This window comes from Mauremys mutica, chromosome 1 (genome assembly GCF_020497125.1).
Source record: "Mauremys mutica isolate MM-2020 ecotype Southern chromosome 1, ASM2049712v1, whole genome shotgun sequence".
Classification (NCBI taxonomy): domain Eukaryota; kingdom Metazoa; phylum Chordata; order Testudines; family Geoemydidae; genus Mauremys; species Mauremys mutica.
In genome coordinates, this window is record NC_059072.1 from 232,957,922 (window position 1) to 232,974,510 (window position 16,589).

The following is a 16,589-nucleotide window of genomic DNA, read 5'->3' on the forward strand; positions in this document are numbered from 1 at the left end:
TCAGTGTTTTCTGAAGTAAGGGAAATTTGACAACCCACAAAGAGAGAAAGCAAGTATCATTACTCAGTTACATCCTAAATTAGAGGTTAGTACTGCTGACAACAACGAGAGAATGAAAACTTCAAATGAACCATTAAATATTGAGTTGCTCCGTCAGATAGACTAACATAGCCAAAAGGACCGAGACAAAACTGAGATATAATGATTTTTATGGGAATCTTTTAGTTGAGAAACAAGGATTTTAGAGCATTTAGCAAATAATTTCTAATTTGCATGTTTCTTTATAATGTTTCTAACCCATATGAAAACAGAATGCAATAACTACTGGCTTTTAGACATTAACCAGTGTGAAATTTTAACACTGGACAATGATGAATATTGTGGATTTAATTAAATAATGATGGCAGATCGCCATAATGTTTCTAACCCATATGAAAACAGAATGCAATAACTACTGGCTTTTAGACATTAACCAGTGTGAAACTTTAACACTGGACAATGATGAATATTGTGGATTTAATTAAATAATGATGGCAGATCGCTTTATTAACATCAGGGGCGGCTCTAGGTATTTTACCGCCCCAAGCACGGCAGGCAGGCTGCCTTCGGCGGCTTGCCTGCGGGAGGTCCCCGGTCCCGCGGATTCGGCGGCAAGCCTGCCGGAGGTCTGCAGAAGCTTCGGGACCAGCGGACCCTCCGCAGGCATGCCGCCGAAGGCAACCTGCCTGCCGCCCTCGTGGCGACTGGCAGAGTGCCCCCCCGTGGCTTGCTGCCCCAGGCACGCGCTTGGCGTGCTGGTGCCTGGAGCCACCCCTGATTAGCATCCAGAAAAAAAAGTTAAGAAAAGTATAAAAAAAATCATAAACAGATTTGTCCATTCCTATCCTCCAAAAAGAGTGAGAAAAAATAGCTGTGCACTTGAGTGAGAAAAAATAGCTGTGCACTTAACTCAAATATAGAAAGATGCAGAAAAAAAAATCAAAACCTAGGTTAGATTTATTGGGGTATACATTCAAGTTGCACGCTAGCTAATGCATAAGTGACAATTACAAAAGAGAACATGAGTGAGGGGAAAGAAAGGTCAGGTGGAAGATGCACAAATACTGTCCAAATTTGCATCTCATAAGATACCAGTTTCCTTTGTTTTGACTTGCCTTGGAAAACTATAACTATCTGGGATCACATCGAGTGTTTCATTAGAAAGGCTTGCTTACAGAAATACTAGAATAAACTTCAGGATAAATATTGGTATCACAATATTTCCAGAAATTAAATAAGATGATCGCCCATTGAAGGATGCCCCTTCCTATCCATTTCTCTTACTTCTCTCATAATTGTCTCTGTGCCTGTTTTCATGCTTCCCCCTATGCATTGATTTCTCTATTTCCTTATGCTGGTCTATCAAGTCACCAGCATCTCCTTATTTAAATTCTTCCTGAAAATTCCCCTTCACCACAGAGCCCACAGCAAATGAATCAAGAACACTCCCTATCTTTCATCTTCGTCTTCTTTCTTAATCCTGACCATCCTCTACTATGCATCATCTTCATTCATTATGTCAAGTCTCCAATTTAGATGGCAAGCTGTTTGGGGAAGGGCCTTACCCTTTTCTTCTGCAGAGCGCCTAGCTCACACTGGGGCACAGTAATAATAGTCATGATTAGCCAATGGATCCAGCTGGGATCTTTTGCTGATATGGACTCCCACTGACATTTCCTTTTTTATTCCCTCGTCCTTAAAAACAGTTGAGTCATTTTTACTCACAATCCCCAAAATAAATATATAAACACACTAATTATTAAGCCTAAGGAAAATCAACAACCTTAGAAAATGTCAGCCCAACTGATGAAAGTTTAGTTTATTATGAGTTTCTGAAAACAAGAAGGAAGTTAGTAGGGTAAAGAAGAAGTTCTGACCACCTTAACTATAAAGGCATGGTAACTATGATTGCATCTGAATTAAGTTCATTCAGTTAAAAACTGTGAATGGCCCTTGAAGTTAACTCACATTCCAGTCCAATGAAGTCACATCCTTATTGCTGGGGACATCGTGTCCTCCTTCTCTTATACAGTGCCTCAAAACTAGCTGAGTGGAACCACCGTTGCTATTTTCATTGAGATTCCATATTCTGGCAGTTGAGTCTCCAGATCTACAAAAACAAACACACTGAGATGAACACTTCATAATGAGATGATCTTACATAGCAGGTGGAAATCTTTGGTTACACTCAGAGAACATCGTAGGCTTAAAAAAAAAAAAAAGAAAAGAAAAGAGCAACAAATGGTGAGTTTCTCTGCTCTTCAACTCTCCCACCCTGCACCCAATTCACATATTTGTGATCTTTCATGTTTTTAATGAGAATAATCCCCAGTCAAGTTCTTAAACTAAAAGTAAAGAAAGATTTTTTTGAATCGGCTTCTCAGTTCACCAATATTTTTTCCAAAGCATTTTGCAAGCAAGACACTCTCTCGCCCTCAATATTTTGCAGCCCACATGCAGCTCACCTTTGTATCACCTTACATGTCACACAATCTTGCAAAAGTTATAAACAAACAAGTAACCATGTGTGAAACCCTGACTAAAAATTCTGTGACCTGCATTGTGCAGGAGGTCAGACTAGATGATCATAATGGTTCCTTTTGACCTTAAAGTCTATGAGTCGGTCAGCTCCTCAGTCCAGGCTAAGTCCAGGCTAAGCACCAAGTGGCAGAAAGAGGATTTAAAGCAGACTTAAAGCAGCATCTGGAAATTCCCTTGTCATACAGGGGAAATCTGGTGACATTAGAACCAGCACAGCTGACTCTATGCCACTCATTCCCCCCCCCCCCGCCCCCATAAGGGCATTCCAAGGTGTAGAATGGGGCAGGAGCCTGCTGTGTTCCAGTAATGCCTCGCTGGCATTTGCTCTAAATTAAGCCATGGACCAAGCAAGCCCCAAATCACTCCCAGAATTAGGGGAGCAAAAAGGTGGTTTAGCTCCACTTTTCCCTCTCCGCTGCCTGCAAGGTGCTGCGCTGAGTGCAACTTGGCCAGACCTGGTGCTCTGTTCCATAAATTGCAGCAGTAAAATAGCTATTGACACAATAATGTATTGTTCCTTGGTGAGAGATGGACGGCAAGCTAGGGACACTCATATTAGTATTTGCTAGAGATGAAAGTAAGGTGTAAAAGATCCATTGGATGCATTGAGTCTTATCTAATTTGGTCATTTTCCTGCAGTCTGAAGTCTTGACCCTCTATCTTGAGAAAAGCATGGAGAGGAAGTCAGACTCTATACTAATCCTCATATTTGCACGGATTTACATGAGACTATCTTCCAGTGGGAGAAAGTCTCTGAGGTTGGAAATCAATTTACAACAAGATGGTAGAGATTCCTCTTTCCAGTTTATTGGGACTTGTCCTTTTTGCAAACAGTTTGCACAAAGAATTGCTCGTATTTATCCACTGGGTTACTTTCTTTTATATGCAGAAAGTTGAATTTGATACAGAATTAGAATATTTCTTATACTTTCAGGAATTCAGACATGTAAAATAATTTTTATTGCATATATTTCCAGTCTGTACCTCATTTTTGAGGGCATCTTTTTAATAATGAAGTTTAGGAGATATATTGCTACAGGGAAAGAAAAGTGCGTCTCTTTTATGATCGAATTCTTGAGATAAAATTCTTCTCTCCAAAACCCATGCTTTTAAGTACATTGAAAAGAAAATCCCACCCAACTAACTGAATGCTTTCTTGGAGTTGATAACTAACATGTTTTCTATATCCTTTTTAAAAAAAAAAATGAAGTACCAAATTAAGTTCAAATGATGTTTCAAGTGACCAGTGTTGATCTAGCTAGTTTGAAATCTGAATGATGAAGGTCAATTGCTATATTAATCATTATTTCTTTTCATTATTCTTTGTCCCTGATTTCTAGATCAGAGTTTACAAATGCAATTACTCTATAGATTCACATTTTGTTTAAAATTTGATTTACATAGAAAGGTTATCTATGTTTCACTCCTTTTAATTCATCACATGCCCATGTTAGGGCCAGTTTAGGGACAGCTACCATTGGGGCCTATAAGACTGGAGCACTGATAGACCGAACAGAACATTTCCAGCTGTCATTCCTACATTTTTTGTTTCTATTAATGACTAGTAAAATTTTTGGGTCAGGAGTTTTGCCCCCAGGAAGAACTGAGATTGCTGTGGCAAGAACTTTTAATGTAACTTCTCAAGTCCGAGACACTGAAAATAGAGAATCGAGTTTAGGAAGACTGGCTAGATTACTTAATGAAGTTTAAAAGCTAAAAATCATTTTTAGCTCTGGTGCTTTTTAACTGCTTATAGGACATAAATCTTTTATTAAAAAGAGTGGGATAATGGCTTAACATGCAAACTAATTGGGGACTTACCTCAATGGTCCTGTTGGCTTCTCCATTATGTAAGATTCAGAGCTAATATTGTCCTAATTTTAATAACCCAGTTTGTACCAATGTTTGAAATCAATTTTTTAGCAATGTTCCTATCAAACTCAGTTTCCTATTTGCTAACTCTAGAAGAGCTTATTTTCACTTTCAGTGGTTTTATTTATTCAGTATTCAGGCTCAGCTTGGGCAATTATATTTTCCGGTATTTTAATTTTGTTTTTCTTTTCTGTTCCCCCACTATATAAGCTATTATATGTCCCTGCAGGGTAGCTCAATAGGCCTATTAGTGTGTGGCAGGGGTATCTGTGTTTCTTCCCTTTTGTTGTTGGGAAAAGTATTCTCTGCTCAAGAAAAGTATCCTGATTTCTGCTGAATGATTCAGTGAACCTTGGATTATTAGAGGACCATGGTTCAAGCATGATTTGGGAAGCTATTTAATCTTCTTACTCCTCTGAAGCATTCTATCTGCATGACAAAGAAATTGATTCCAGCATGCAAGTCCTGAACACTTGAGTAATAGGAGTACTGTACTGTTTTTCTCTTGGGTGGAGTATTGCCAGACTTTAGGGAAGCTTAGTTCTGAAAGATTGTCTTGTCTTATTCTTTTTTTTTGTAATTGCATGTTCTCCATCCCCAATTATAAATCAAGGAAGAGGATCTCTCCAGAATTGTACTTATAGGGCAAATAAAATCCCCATTCTATGGCTGTCAGGACTGTATTAAAATAGGCCTAGATGTATGAAGAAATTGGCTGGTTAATTGTCTTGCCCAGATTTTGTTATAGCTAATCTTCAGATATGAGTTTCGGGATCATTTTTGTTATATTGTAGCTGGGTTATCTGATTTAATCTGACTTGTGGTAATTGACAGGCTAGTCTATAACCACGCGCTACTCTCACTATTCTCCTTGTCCCCACTGTCATTTCCTCTCCAGTTGCCTGTTATAGACTTTGTTGTAGCTGATTATGCAATATCTGTCCTTGGGCCAACTCCTGCATCCACACGACTACAATATTGGGGCTTGGCCCTTTGACTGTAATTAGTATTAGGGCTGTCAAACGATTGAAAGAATGAATCACGATTAGTCATGTGATTAATCGCACTGTTAAACAATAATAGAATACCATTATTTAAATATTTTTGGATGTTTTCTACATTTTCAAATGTATTGATTTCAGTTACAACACAGAATACGAAATGTACAGTGCTCACTTTATAGTTATTTTTTATTATAAGTATTTGCACTGCAAAAAAACCAAAAAAATTGTATTTTTCAATTCACCTAATACAAAAACTATAGTGCAATCTCTTTATCATGAAAGTTGAACTTACAAATGTAGAATGATGTACAAAAACCTCTGCATTCATAAATAAAACTGTACAATTTTAGAGCCCTCAAGTCCACTCAGTCCTACTTCTTGTTCAGCCAATCGCTCAGACAAACTCATTTGTTTACATTTGCAGGAGATAATGCTGCCTGCTTCTTGTTTACAGTGTCACCTGAAAGTGAGAACAGGCATTCTCATGGCACTGTTGTGGCCGGCGTCCCATGATATTTAAGTTCCAGATGCGCTAAAGATTCATATGTTCCTTCATGCTTCAACCATTTCAGGGGAAATGTGTCTATGCTGATGACAGGTTCTACTCGGGAACCATCCAAAGCAAGTGCGGACTGCCACATGTTCATTTTCATTATCTGAGTCAGATGCCACCAGCATAAGGTTGGTTTTCTTTTTTGGTGGTTCGGGTTCTGTAGTTTCTGCATCAGTGTTGCTCTTTTAAGACTCCTGAAAGCATGCTCCACACCTTGTCTCTCTCAGATTCTTAAACCTTGGGTCGAGCACTTTATCTATCCTTAGAAATCTCACATTGGTACCTTCTTTGCATTTTGTGAAATTTGCTGTGAAAGTGTTCTTAAAACGAACATGTGCTGGGTCTAGGGTGACCAGATAGCAAGTGTAAAAAAATCAGGTAATAGGTAACTATATAAGAAAAAGGACTGTATAATAGGTAACTATATAATCAGGACTGTCCCTATAAAATCGGGACATCTGGTCACCCTAGCTGGGTCATCATCTGAGACTGCTATAATATGAAATACATGGCAGAATGTGGGTAAAACAGAGCAGGAGACATACTATTCTCAGTCAAAATTTAATTAATGCTTTTTTTTTTTCTTAAATGAGTGTCATCAGCATAGAAGCATGTCCTCTGGAATAGTGGTGGAAGCATGAAGGGGCATATGAATGTTTAGCATATCAAGCACATAAATACCTTGCAATGCTGGCTACAAAAGTGCCATGAGAATGCCTGTTCTCACTTTCAGGTGACACTGTAAACAAGAAGCAGGCAGCATTATCTCCCGCAAATGTAAACAAGTGAGTTTGTCTGAGCAATTGGCTGAACAAGAAGTAGGACTGAATGGATCTGCAGGCTCTAAAATTGTACATTGTTTTATTTTTGAATGCAGGTTTTTTTTGTACACGATTCTACATTTGTACATTCAACTTTCATGATAAAGAGATTGCACTACAGTATTTGTATTAGGTGTATTGAAAAATACTATTTCTTTAGTTTTTTTACAGTGCAAATACTTGTAATCAAAAATGAATATAAAGTGAGCAGCGTACACTTTGTATTCTGTGTTGTAATTGAAATCAATGTATTTGAAAATGTAGAAAACATCCAAAATATTTTTAAAAATGGTATTCTGTTATTGTTTAACAGTGCGATTAATCACAATTTTTTTAATCGCTTGACAGCCCTATTTTTTTTAGTACTGTCTTCTGCAAAATGCCCCCACCCTCTGTAAAAAGTTTAGTAGTAGTAGTATTGCTATAGTGTTTAGGAGCCCCAGGCATGGTCCAGGAGGTGCTGTACAACACAGAACAAGAGACGGTCCCTGGCCAAGTTTACCTCAGGAGTGCTTTACTAGTATAGGACTACTTGTATACTATGCTGGCAAAGCACTCCTAGTGTGGATGCAGCTATGCTGGCAAATTTCAACTACGTAGTGATAGAAAAATTACCCCTCATTAACAAAACAAGCTATACCAGAAAAAATGGGTTATTTTAGACCCCAACAGTTCACTATTGGCACATTGAATTACTTGAATGATCTTCTTTGGAAAGATGAACTTGTGAAAGTGAAAGTGCACTACCATTATACAGTAGTCTGGGGAAATGTCTTGCCTCATATTTAGTAGTACCCTATAGCATAGCTCTTATCCATTCATGACAAACTGCATCATTGTGGTGAGGACAGTGTATCCTAATTGCTGATCCATTCTTTTTGTGCAATAGCACATTGTCAGACTCAAACCATTGGGATATCTAGTTTTACAGCCTGGTATTATTATTTCCATGTGGTATATACCAGTTATCTCACCTAGATTTTTAATATTGCACTCATTGCTATAGTACCTGAATGCTGGCTGAACAGAGATGTACTATTTCTTGTGTGTAGGCTAAAATTGTATTTTTAAATTATGAATCTAAATTACTTGTATGCCCTTTATTATTGCTATTAGTAAGCAAGTCTCAGTATTATTTGATCGTATTTGCAAGTTATGTATGAATATGATTATGTGCTTCAAAAATCGATGACAACATTTATTTAAAAAAGGAATTGGTTTTATTAGTCTGAGGGGCAGATTGAGTAAAACACTATTTTTTCATTTCATCCCAATTGTATTACTAGCATGTATCTTCTAACTGAATTCCTTGTGATTTCAAATGGATGAAATGGGAATCTTTTATTTAAAAGGATGTCGTGTCTTCTGAGTTTAAGCCTCAAACATCTGTCCATCCACATTTTCCTTAATTTGCAAGTCCTGGAACTCAAAAGATGCTTTTCCTGTAGTATGCAACATTCTATATTATTTCAAAACTAGAAGTTTAGGAAAGTTTAGATCTTTTTATTGGGTGTCTAAAATCCTGACTATACCAAATTATATATTTAAAGCAGCCAGCCCTATGTATGAAGTTTAACTTTGATATCTTAAGTCCAGGAAACTATTCTCATGTTTCCCCATTTGAAGATACTTAATACCAACTGTAGGTTTCTATGTTACAACTATACTTAACACATATAGAACGTCTATACTTGGAATTAATCCATACTATCCTTACCCTGGACTGATTTCCTAAATGAATCAGTACAACTCTATTAACATCCAAAGATTGCCACAGAAATCAAATATATGACACTCTGGGTAAATTTACCAGTAAATAGAAAGAGAGCATTTCTTATGTTTGATAGATAGCCATCTACCAAAACAATAATTTACTAAGGTTAATTTAAATTCTAATAGTTGCACTTTAATCCTTGGTGTTTCCTCTTTCCAAACATGCACTGTTAGATCATGGTTTAACTTAATGTTAGTCATGGTTACCCACAGCATTTAGGCAAATATTGTGGTACTATCGCAATATTTCTGAAGAATTTTAGTTCAGGTTCATTTAATGTTGTGAGGTTGATAGCTTTAGGTAAGTAACATTCTATGTACTTCATTGCTTCATTGGCCTTAGTAAAACCAAACCAAATCAAAACAAAAAAGAAACTCTTGTTTCTAGAAAATATCCATTCCGCTTTGTCTGGGAATATTGTGGTTCCTTAATACCAATCAAATATTTTTGACATTGAGTAAGTACCTATGTTGATAACTGAAGTTTTGGAAGGTGAGTGTGTGGAGGAGGCAGGCTAGGGAGGGTGCTGCGAACACCTTATATGGGCACCCTCCCGTATTGCTATTACTATTACTATAGTGCATTATTTGTATTGTGGTAGTGCCTGTTATAAGTGCTGTACAAAAACATAACAAAAAGACAACCCTGGCCCCAAGGAGTTTACAATCTAAGTACCAAGAACTTTGTAGAATCTAAATATGAGGGGCTGGTCTACACACAGTGCTTGTACTTCTATAACTATATCAATTTAGAAACCAACATAGTTAAAGCACAATGGACACAGCTATACCAGCATACCAGTGCTTAGAGCAGTATAGCTTATTCCTATAAACTGTAAGTAGATAAGCTGTTAAGTATTGTTAAGATTGAGATCTTTAACTTTATGAAAGAAGGATTTTCAGCTGGTTTCTGTGAATTCCTCAAACTTCATACCTTCTGAACCTTGAAGAAGTCTCATAATAAAAATGTTTTTCTACCTGGATCTAGTCTCCCGTTCACCTGACTTTTCACAAAATAAATTTTTTTTTTTTTGTTTTTAAACACTCAGTTTGCTGTTAGCAACTTCTTATGGCTGGTTTCTATCTCCATGGCCATATGTTTTTTGTTCAGTTTCACCCAGCCTCATATTTAGTTTTCTGAAATCAAGTTAATGCAGGTATTTATTTCTTTCCCTTCTAGTTCCTTGTTCTCATGTTTTATGATTGCAAGGACTTAAAAGGGGAAAGTTCTGATCCTCCTGAAATTCTGCTTCCCGCAGATTACAGATTTCCTCTGTCTGAGTACAGAGGGGAAGAAGGCATCAATTCTGTTTTCTAATATTCTGGGATAGGAGTCTTTCATGAGGATTGGCCTCCAATGTCTTCTCTATGCCAATTTTCCAAAAGTGCGCAGGTTTCTTCAGTTTGGCATATATTATTGAGTACTGAGTGCGGATAAATAAGGATTTTGGCAACAGCTGCCAGGGTCTTATCAGCATATGGGTCTTACACAGAGTCTTACTTCAGAGGGTCTTGGTTCTTTTTTCCCACCTTAAAGCTTGGATGAACAAAGAGCTTTTCTGAGTAGTGAGAGTGCTCATGCTTGTGTAATAAAAGTGAACATGAGCCCACTGAGAATTTTCCAAAGACATCTTTAAAATGTACTACTATAAAGCAAGCCACATGCTATACATTAATGTAGAGTGGCCTCAAACCCAGCACATACCAACTCTGCAAGTGTTTGAAGTACTGGATCACCTCACAACTCTTTGAAACAATGTAGTGATACTGTTCTAGCGTGAGAAACTGTAGAAGTGGTCCAACAAACTCCAGTGGTCTCTCGTGTTTTTGCATCTCTAAATAAATCCTGATTGTAACAGATGGTATTTTATACATCTGGAAAGTGGTTTCGGTCATTGTCTTACCCAGACGCTAGTAGGTCACTGACAGGGTTCCAGGCACAGATGAACACCTCTGATTCATGGCCCCGAAGGACTGTTGCTTTGTTAGGAGGTATTTCAACATCCCCGTCGATTTCCATTGGCTTTGAATGATTATCTGTAGAAAAAAGAAATATCAGAACATAAGCGCTCTGTGAGTTTTTGTTAAAGACCACATAAAATATGGCTTGATAATGTAGGCTGCCCTGTAGCTTGAAGCTCTCAACATTTTACAAATCAAACATTCTATTGTGTGTCATTGACCACAGTGTTCTGTCTTTTTATTTGTGATTGAAACTTATATAGCTTTTCCTCCATAGATAACATTGCCACACTTAATGAAATCCTGATGCTTTTCATCAAATATTTTGATATTTTATTCAATCTGTTGTTTAAAGTTGGCGTTCTAAAAATAATTTTGCTGATTTATTTAAAAAAACAGTATATTACCACATTTATAGTAAAAAGCTGTATGCTGTTCCCTTAAGAGTAATATGTTGTACACTCCCTCTCTGGGATGGTGTACAGTATATAAGGCCTGAGGCCACAAACTGAAAAATGAGAATACAAAGAAATATTGACTAGCTGCCTCACTCTCTGAGCACTGTCCATGTTGTACATTGAGGCAGGGATCCAGTGGACAAAACAGTTTCAGATCATATAATTGAAGGGTGTACCATAATGCACATGGGGGCTGAATTAAGGTTGGAAGGGTGACGTTAAATCTGGCTTTCTAACTTTTGAGTGCTTGGCTTTGCATCTGAAAGAGCTTTCTTCTGTTTTTAAAAAACAAGCCACGCCCCAAAACCCAAATTATATTATGTGTAACTGTAACAGACATCATGTGTCATCAGCAGGATTTTAACCCCACATTTTCAGCATTGCAGCACAACCATCTACCACTTGAGCTAATAGACTAACTACTTTCGCTGGTAACAGGAGAAGCTGTTACTCCCTGTGCACCAGCCACTAACACTGAAATAATAGGTTAAAGATGTTGCATATGGAAGAGTAGCCCCTGTTTATAGAAAACAGAGCCAAGAGCAAATATTTGTCAGACTCTCTCTGAGAGACAGCATGGCTAACTGGCTGAGATCTGGTCTGTCATATTAGAGATTTGGGTTTTCTACGCTGTGTGTGGAACCCATAAGGTTCTAACTACTAAGGTCTGTGAAAGGCAAAGCACTACTAAAATCAATTAGTAGAAGAAATTAGCCTAGAAACCATTTTTTCCTGGCTGCCAATACAGCACATATTCATCTAGGCCAAAGGGTATTTTGCTGGTGGAAAGCAGCAGCGGTATGATGATGGTTCATTTTGTCAGTGTCCCATTCAGGGTTCAAACTGGGGTAAAAATAAGCAAAAAGCAGTGCTATTTTCCTGAACTCCGCCCACTTGGGAGGATAAAATGGAATGCCATTCTTAGGAAACTGTGCAGCTGTTCAAAGTGTGAACATATTCCACCCTGCTCCTGAGGCTTGCCTGCTTTTCAGTGTGGTTCAGGTACACCCATGAACAGAATGACATTAAGGCATAGACAAAATAACTATGTGCTTAGGGCCACAGCTTTGAGAGTCATATGCTGACACCAGAATCCCAGCTTTCATTTAAAAATATGATGTTTCTAGTGCTCATGATTGTGCAGAAAATCTTGAAAAAATGATTTAAGTATTATTAGTGAAGCAGTGTCTGCCTCATTCTAAACACAGACTGCAGCAGAGTTAAGAGCAGCAACTGCTGGGGAGGAAAGCAAGTGGCCTCACATTTACTGCCAAAGCAGAACATAGTCCTCCACCTGCCTTATATCCTGAGTGTCCCAATGGGATGAGGGGCCTGGCCATACTGAGGGCAAGGGCCCTGGCTGGGTGTACAGTTTGGCCTACCTAAGCAACAAAAATTGCGACCCTCTCATTATTTCACTTACAGAATTTGTTTTTTTGGTTACCGTTATCACTACAGAGACAAATACAGCGGTAGGAGCACTATTTAGCCTCTAATACAAAATTGCCAGCTAGAATCTCATTATAAAATCTTTATTTCTAGTGGTGGCCTGTAATTACAGTAACTTGGACACAGGAGTCCTGAGTTTTATTTCTGTTTTTGTAGTTTGAACAGGTCATGGATGACTGACAGGGACCAGTTCAACTAAACAGGGATCCTAAAGTTTTGCGTGCCTCTCCCCCATGTATTCTTACACCTTCAGATCTGAAGATGGCATATTGTGAATGACTTGGAAAGAGCAAGTTTGCAGCATCCCAAAGTGGTGCAAGCACTTGTTTCACAGAGCCAGCTGTCCCCAGGTTGCTCTGCAGCGTCTCCCCATAGCCTACGTCTTCTTAACTTTCAGGCCTCAGCTCTTCTCCCAGAATGAGCAGCTGGGAAATCTCCCCAGGGACCTTCTCCCCTTCCAAATCCCAAACTGCTGCTGTTCTTTTTACTGTCTGCCTAGCCGGCTGCTTATCCAAAGCTAAGCCCCCAAATTTACTGCATGCTAACCCATGCCCTGTTGGTTGATACAGCCCTAACTTGGCCTCCTCACTCCCTCTGTGAAATTTTATTGGTGAGCACAGTACCAAGTATTTCCACTCCCCCAAATAGAGAAAGCCAAAACAGCCATGTGACATGCTGTATGACTGCTTCCTGGGTGCCCCAAGAAAAGGCTACAAATGTTAGTGAAACTCCCTCAGTTTAAAATCACTGCAATGGTTATGCTGCGAGAAAGCTGAGAATGGACAAACTGTGGCTCAGAGACCAAACGCAGACTGCAGAGAAATATGATGCGACTTTTGTGGCTTGCCTCATTTCTAATACAATAATGTGCTCTCTTCTCAGACCAAGAGGGAGGTGGCATGAGAGGATCTGTAGTCTCTTCAGGCCACACCTCCATACTAAAGTTGGGGCTTGAGAGACTTACACCCGACTAAGGGATTTAGCCAATGGAAGCTGCTAAATCCCCTATATAGCTTTGGAAATCTAACCAGGGAAGCCACACTCTGTTTCATTGATCTTAACTGGGTGCAGCCTCAAGGCACCTGGCTAGCTGGTAATGTGGGCAAAGCTTTGGCACTCTGCTCAAAGCAGAAGGCGCACACCGCTTCATTTTCTGATGCCTTGCTGAGTTTGCAGTTCGGTAAAGCTTGTTTAGTCTTGTACAGGGAGACAACAAAACACTGACTATGCCAGCACTGTAGCACATACCTCTGATATGTAAGGTTTACATAGTAACCATTCTGACTATGCCCATGCTTTAATAGTTTTCTGGAACGACGCTGTCACAGTTGTGTCCTATTACAACTGTCGGGTGAACATCATGCTGCTGCAAGAGCATTATTCTAACCAAAGTCTACCTGAACACCAGACAACGGGCGCCGTGTTTCTGCTTACTTATTGCATGTGCCCCATTCTCCTCTCCGTTCACAGTGGCTTCTCCATTCTTTGGTGTGTTGTGCTGGGAAACAACTGTCGTGGTTGCTGCCGTCGTCGCTGTTGCGGCTGCTGCTGCTGCCGTTGCTGCCGCTGCCGCACTGGCTTGTTGCTGAGCTAGTTTCTCTCTGAACGCCTGTTGCCTGGTCTGTACCACATCAGGCATCACAGCGTCGATCAGAGACAGTGACTCTATGGGCCTGCCATCAAATACTGTACCATCCTGGGGAACAAAACAAACAGGGGGGAAATTTCAGGCTTAGTATCTCCCCAGTGGAGAAAGGTCTGTAGAGAGGGGAACATCAAAGAGAAACCAGACATACGGAACAGGTACAGAGAAGGGCTACTAGGATGATCCGAGGAAAGGAAAACCTGTCTTATGAAAGGAGACTCAAAGAGCTCGGCTTGTTTAGCCTAACCAAAAGAAGGCTGAGGGGAGATATGATTGCTCTCTATAAATATATTAGAGGGATAAATATCAGGGAGGGAGAGGAATTATTGAAGCTTAGTACCAATGTGGACACAAGAACAAATGGATATAAACTGGACACTAGGAAGTTTAGACTTGAAATTAGACGAAGGTTTCTAACCATTAGAGGAGTGAAGTTCTGGAACAGCCTTCCAAGGGGAGTAGTGGGGGCAAAAGACATATCTGGCTTCAAGACTAAGCTTGATAAGTTTATGGAGGGGATGGTATGATGGGATTGCCTAATTTTGGCAATTAATTGATCTTTGATTATTAGCAGACCATATGCCCAATGGTCTGTGATGGGATGTTAGATAGGATAGGATCTGAGTTACTACAGAGAATTCTTTCCTGGGTGCTGGCTGGTGAGTCTTGCCCACATGTTCAGGGTTTAACTGATCAACATATTTGGGGTCGGGAAGGAATTTTCCTCCAGGGAAGATGGGCAGAGGCCCTGGAGATTTTTCGCCTTTCTCTGCAGTGTGGGGCGTGGGTCACTTGCTGGAGGATTCTCTGTACCTGGACATCTTTAAACCATGATTTGAGGACTTCAATAACTCAAACATAGGTTAGGGGTTTGTTACAGGAGTGGGTGGGTGAGATTCTGTGGCCTGCATTGTGCAGGAGGTCAGACTACCAGGGGTCAGCAACCTTTCAGAAGTGCTGTGCCGAGTCTTTATTTATTCACTTTGATTTCAGGTTCTGCGTGCCAGTAATACATTTTAATGTTTTTAGAAGGTATCTTTCTATAAGTCTATAATATATAACTAAACTATTGTTGTATGTAAAGTAAATAAGGTTTTTAAAATGCTTAAGAAGCTTAATTTAAAATTAAATTAAAATGCAGAGCCCCCCGGCTGGTGGCCAGGACCTGGGCAGTGTGAGTGCCACTGAAAATCAGCTTGTGTGCCGCTTTCGGCACCCGTGCCATAGGTTGCCTATCCTCGGACTAGACAATCATAATGGTCCCTTCTGACCTTAAGTCTATGAGTCTTTGAGTACTGTGAGGTTACAGGACTTGGATATGACCAAAAAGTCAGAACACCGGAGCTCTCTCTCTTACGTAGAAATACCGAATGTGAATGGATAATTGGTTGAGAGGGTATGTAAATTCAGGCACATAAGTATTTGAATTTATAAAAGAAAACAGAGTTATGCAAAGCTTAATTATCTAAATCTTGCTAGAATTTTTTCCCTTGATTTTATATTCCAAAATAAAAGGATCAAGGGCTATGTAGAGACACAGACAAGGGTCAAATTGAGAGGGTGTGTAAATTCTCTGTGCATTTTGATAAATAGTGAAATAGTTAATGTTGGCAATTATATTTTCATAATTAGACTTCAGGGATAATGCACCACTGAGATTAATGGAAAAGTTCACACTTCTCTGAGCTATTGTTTTGGGCTCCCTGCAGACTCAGGGATAAACATCATTACATCAGTAAACATTTGGCTCCCATTTTGAAGGTTTATCTTCATGACCACAAGTGGTAGATTTAATTTTTTTAAATATGAAAGCAAGGGTGCAAGCTATCCCAGTTTGACTCTTGGAAATAGATGTGACCCAGCAGCAGCAGATTTCTAAAATGGCAATATACATGGTTAGAGATTGGGTGGGGAGGTGGTAAAATGAAGTAGCTGGGAAACAATTCTCACTTTATAATACCCCTTCTCCCACCTCCCAGTACCACAACAAATTAAAAATTGAAATCTAAAGATAAGCATTTGGCTGGCTAGTATGAACTTGTTGGAACTATCATTTTCAGCCTTTGTCATCCCCCTCGCTCTGCAAGACATGCATACTAGTTCAAACCAGATTTTCCAGAGACCAACAGACAAAGAAGAGACTTTTGGATAAATAACCTGAGTTTAAACTGACTCGGGGCCTTTTTCCTGATCCAGCAAAAGAACAAGATTTCTGGTCCACTGAAGGCCCCAATCCTTAGGGAAGGTTGGAAGGACTTGGCGTACTGAGGCCCAATAAGACAGGGTGCTTTTCCTGAGCTGAAGCTGTTATGAATTTGTAACCCCAAGGTAATGCCTAGGGTGGGAGGATTGAAGGACTTATCCTGCCAGAATCCATATGAAGGCGTAGGTTCCTGGTAAGCTCATTAGCATGCATGCAGGTTCTTTTACTGGTTTTAAAATGTTTTCTCTGAAGTGCTTTTTACCTTCAGA

The 16,589-nt window shown here is 39.4% G+C and overlaps 1 protein-coding gene across 7 annotated transcripts in view; it reads right to left on the minus strand.

The window, feature by feature from the left end:
* Window positions 1–16,589, minus strand: part of TBL1X (transducin beta like 1 X-linked) — a 339,461-nt gene that overhangs the window by 16,408 nt on the left and 306,464 nt on the right. For all 7 annotated transcript variants that reach the window (XM_044993779.1, XM_044993606.1, XM_044993855.1 and 4 more), the window contains 3 exons: window positions 13,907–14,168; window positions 10,508–10,640; window positions 2,008–2,149 (listed from right to left, as the gene is read on the minus strand). In XM_044993779.1, coding sequence (XP_044849714.1) covers window positions 2,008–2,149; window positions 10,508–10,640; window positions 13,907–14,168 — 537 coding nt within the window. The remainder of the gene's footprint in view (window positions 1–2,007; window positions 2,150–10,507; window positions 10,641–13,906; window positions 14,169–16,589) is intronic.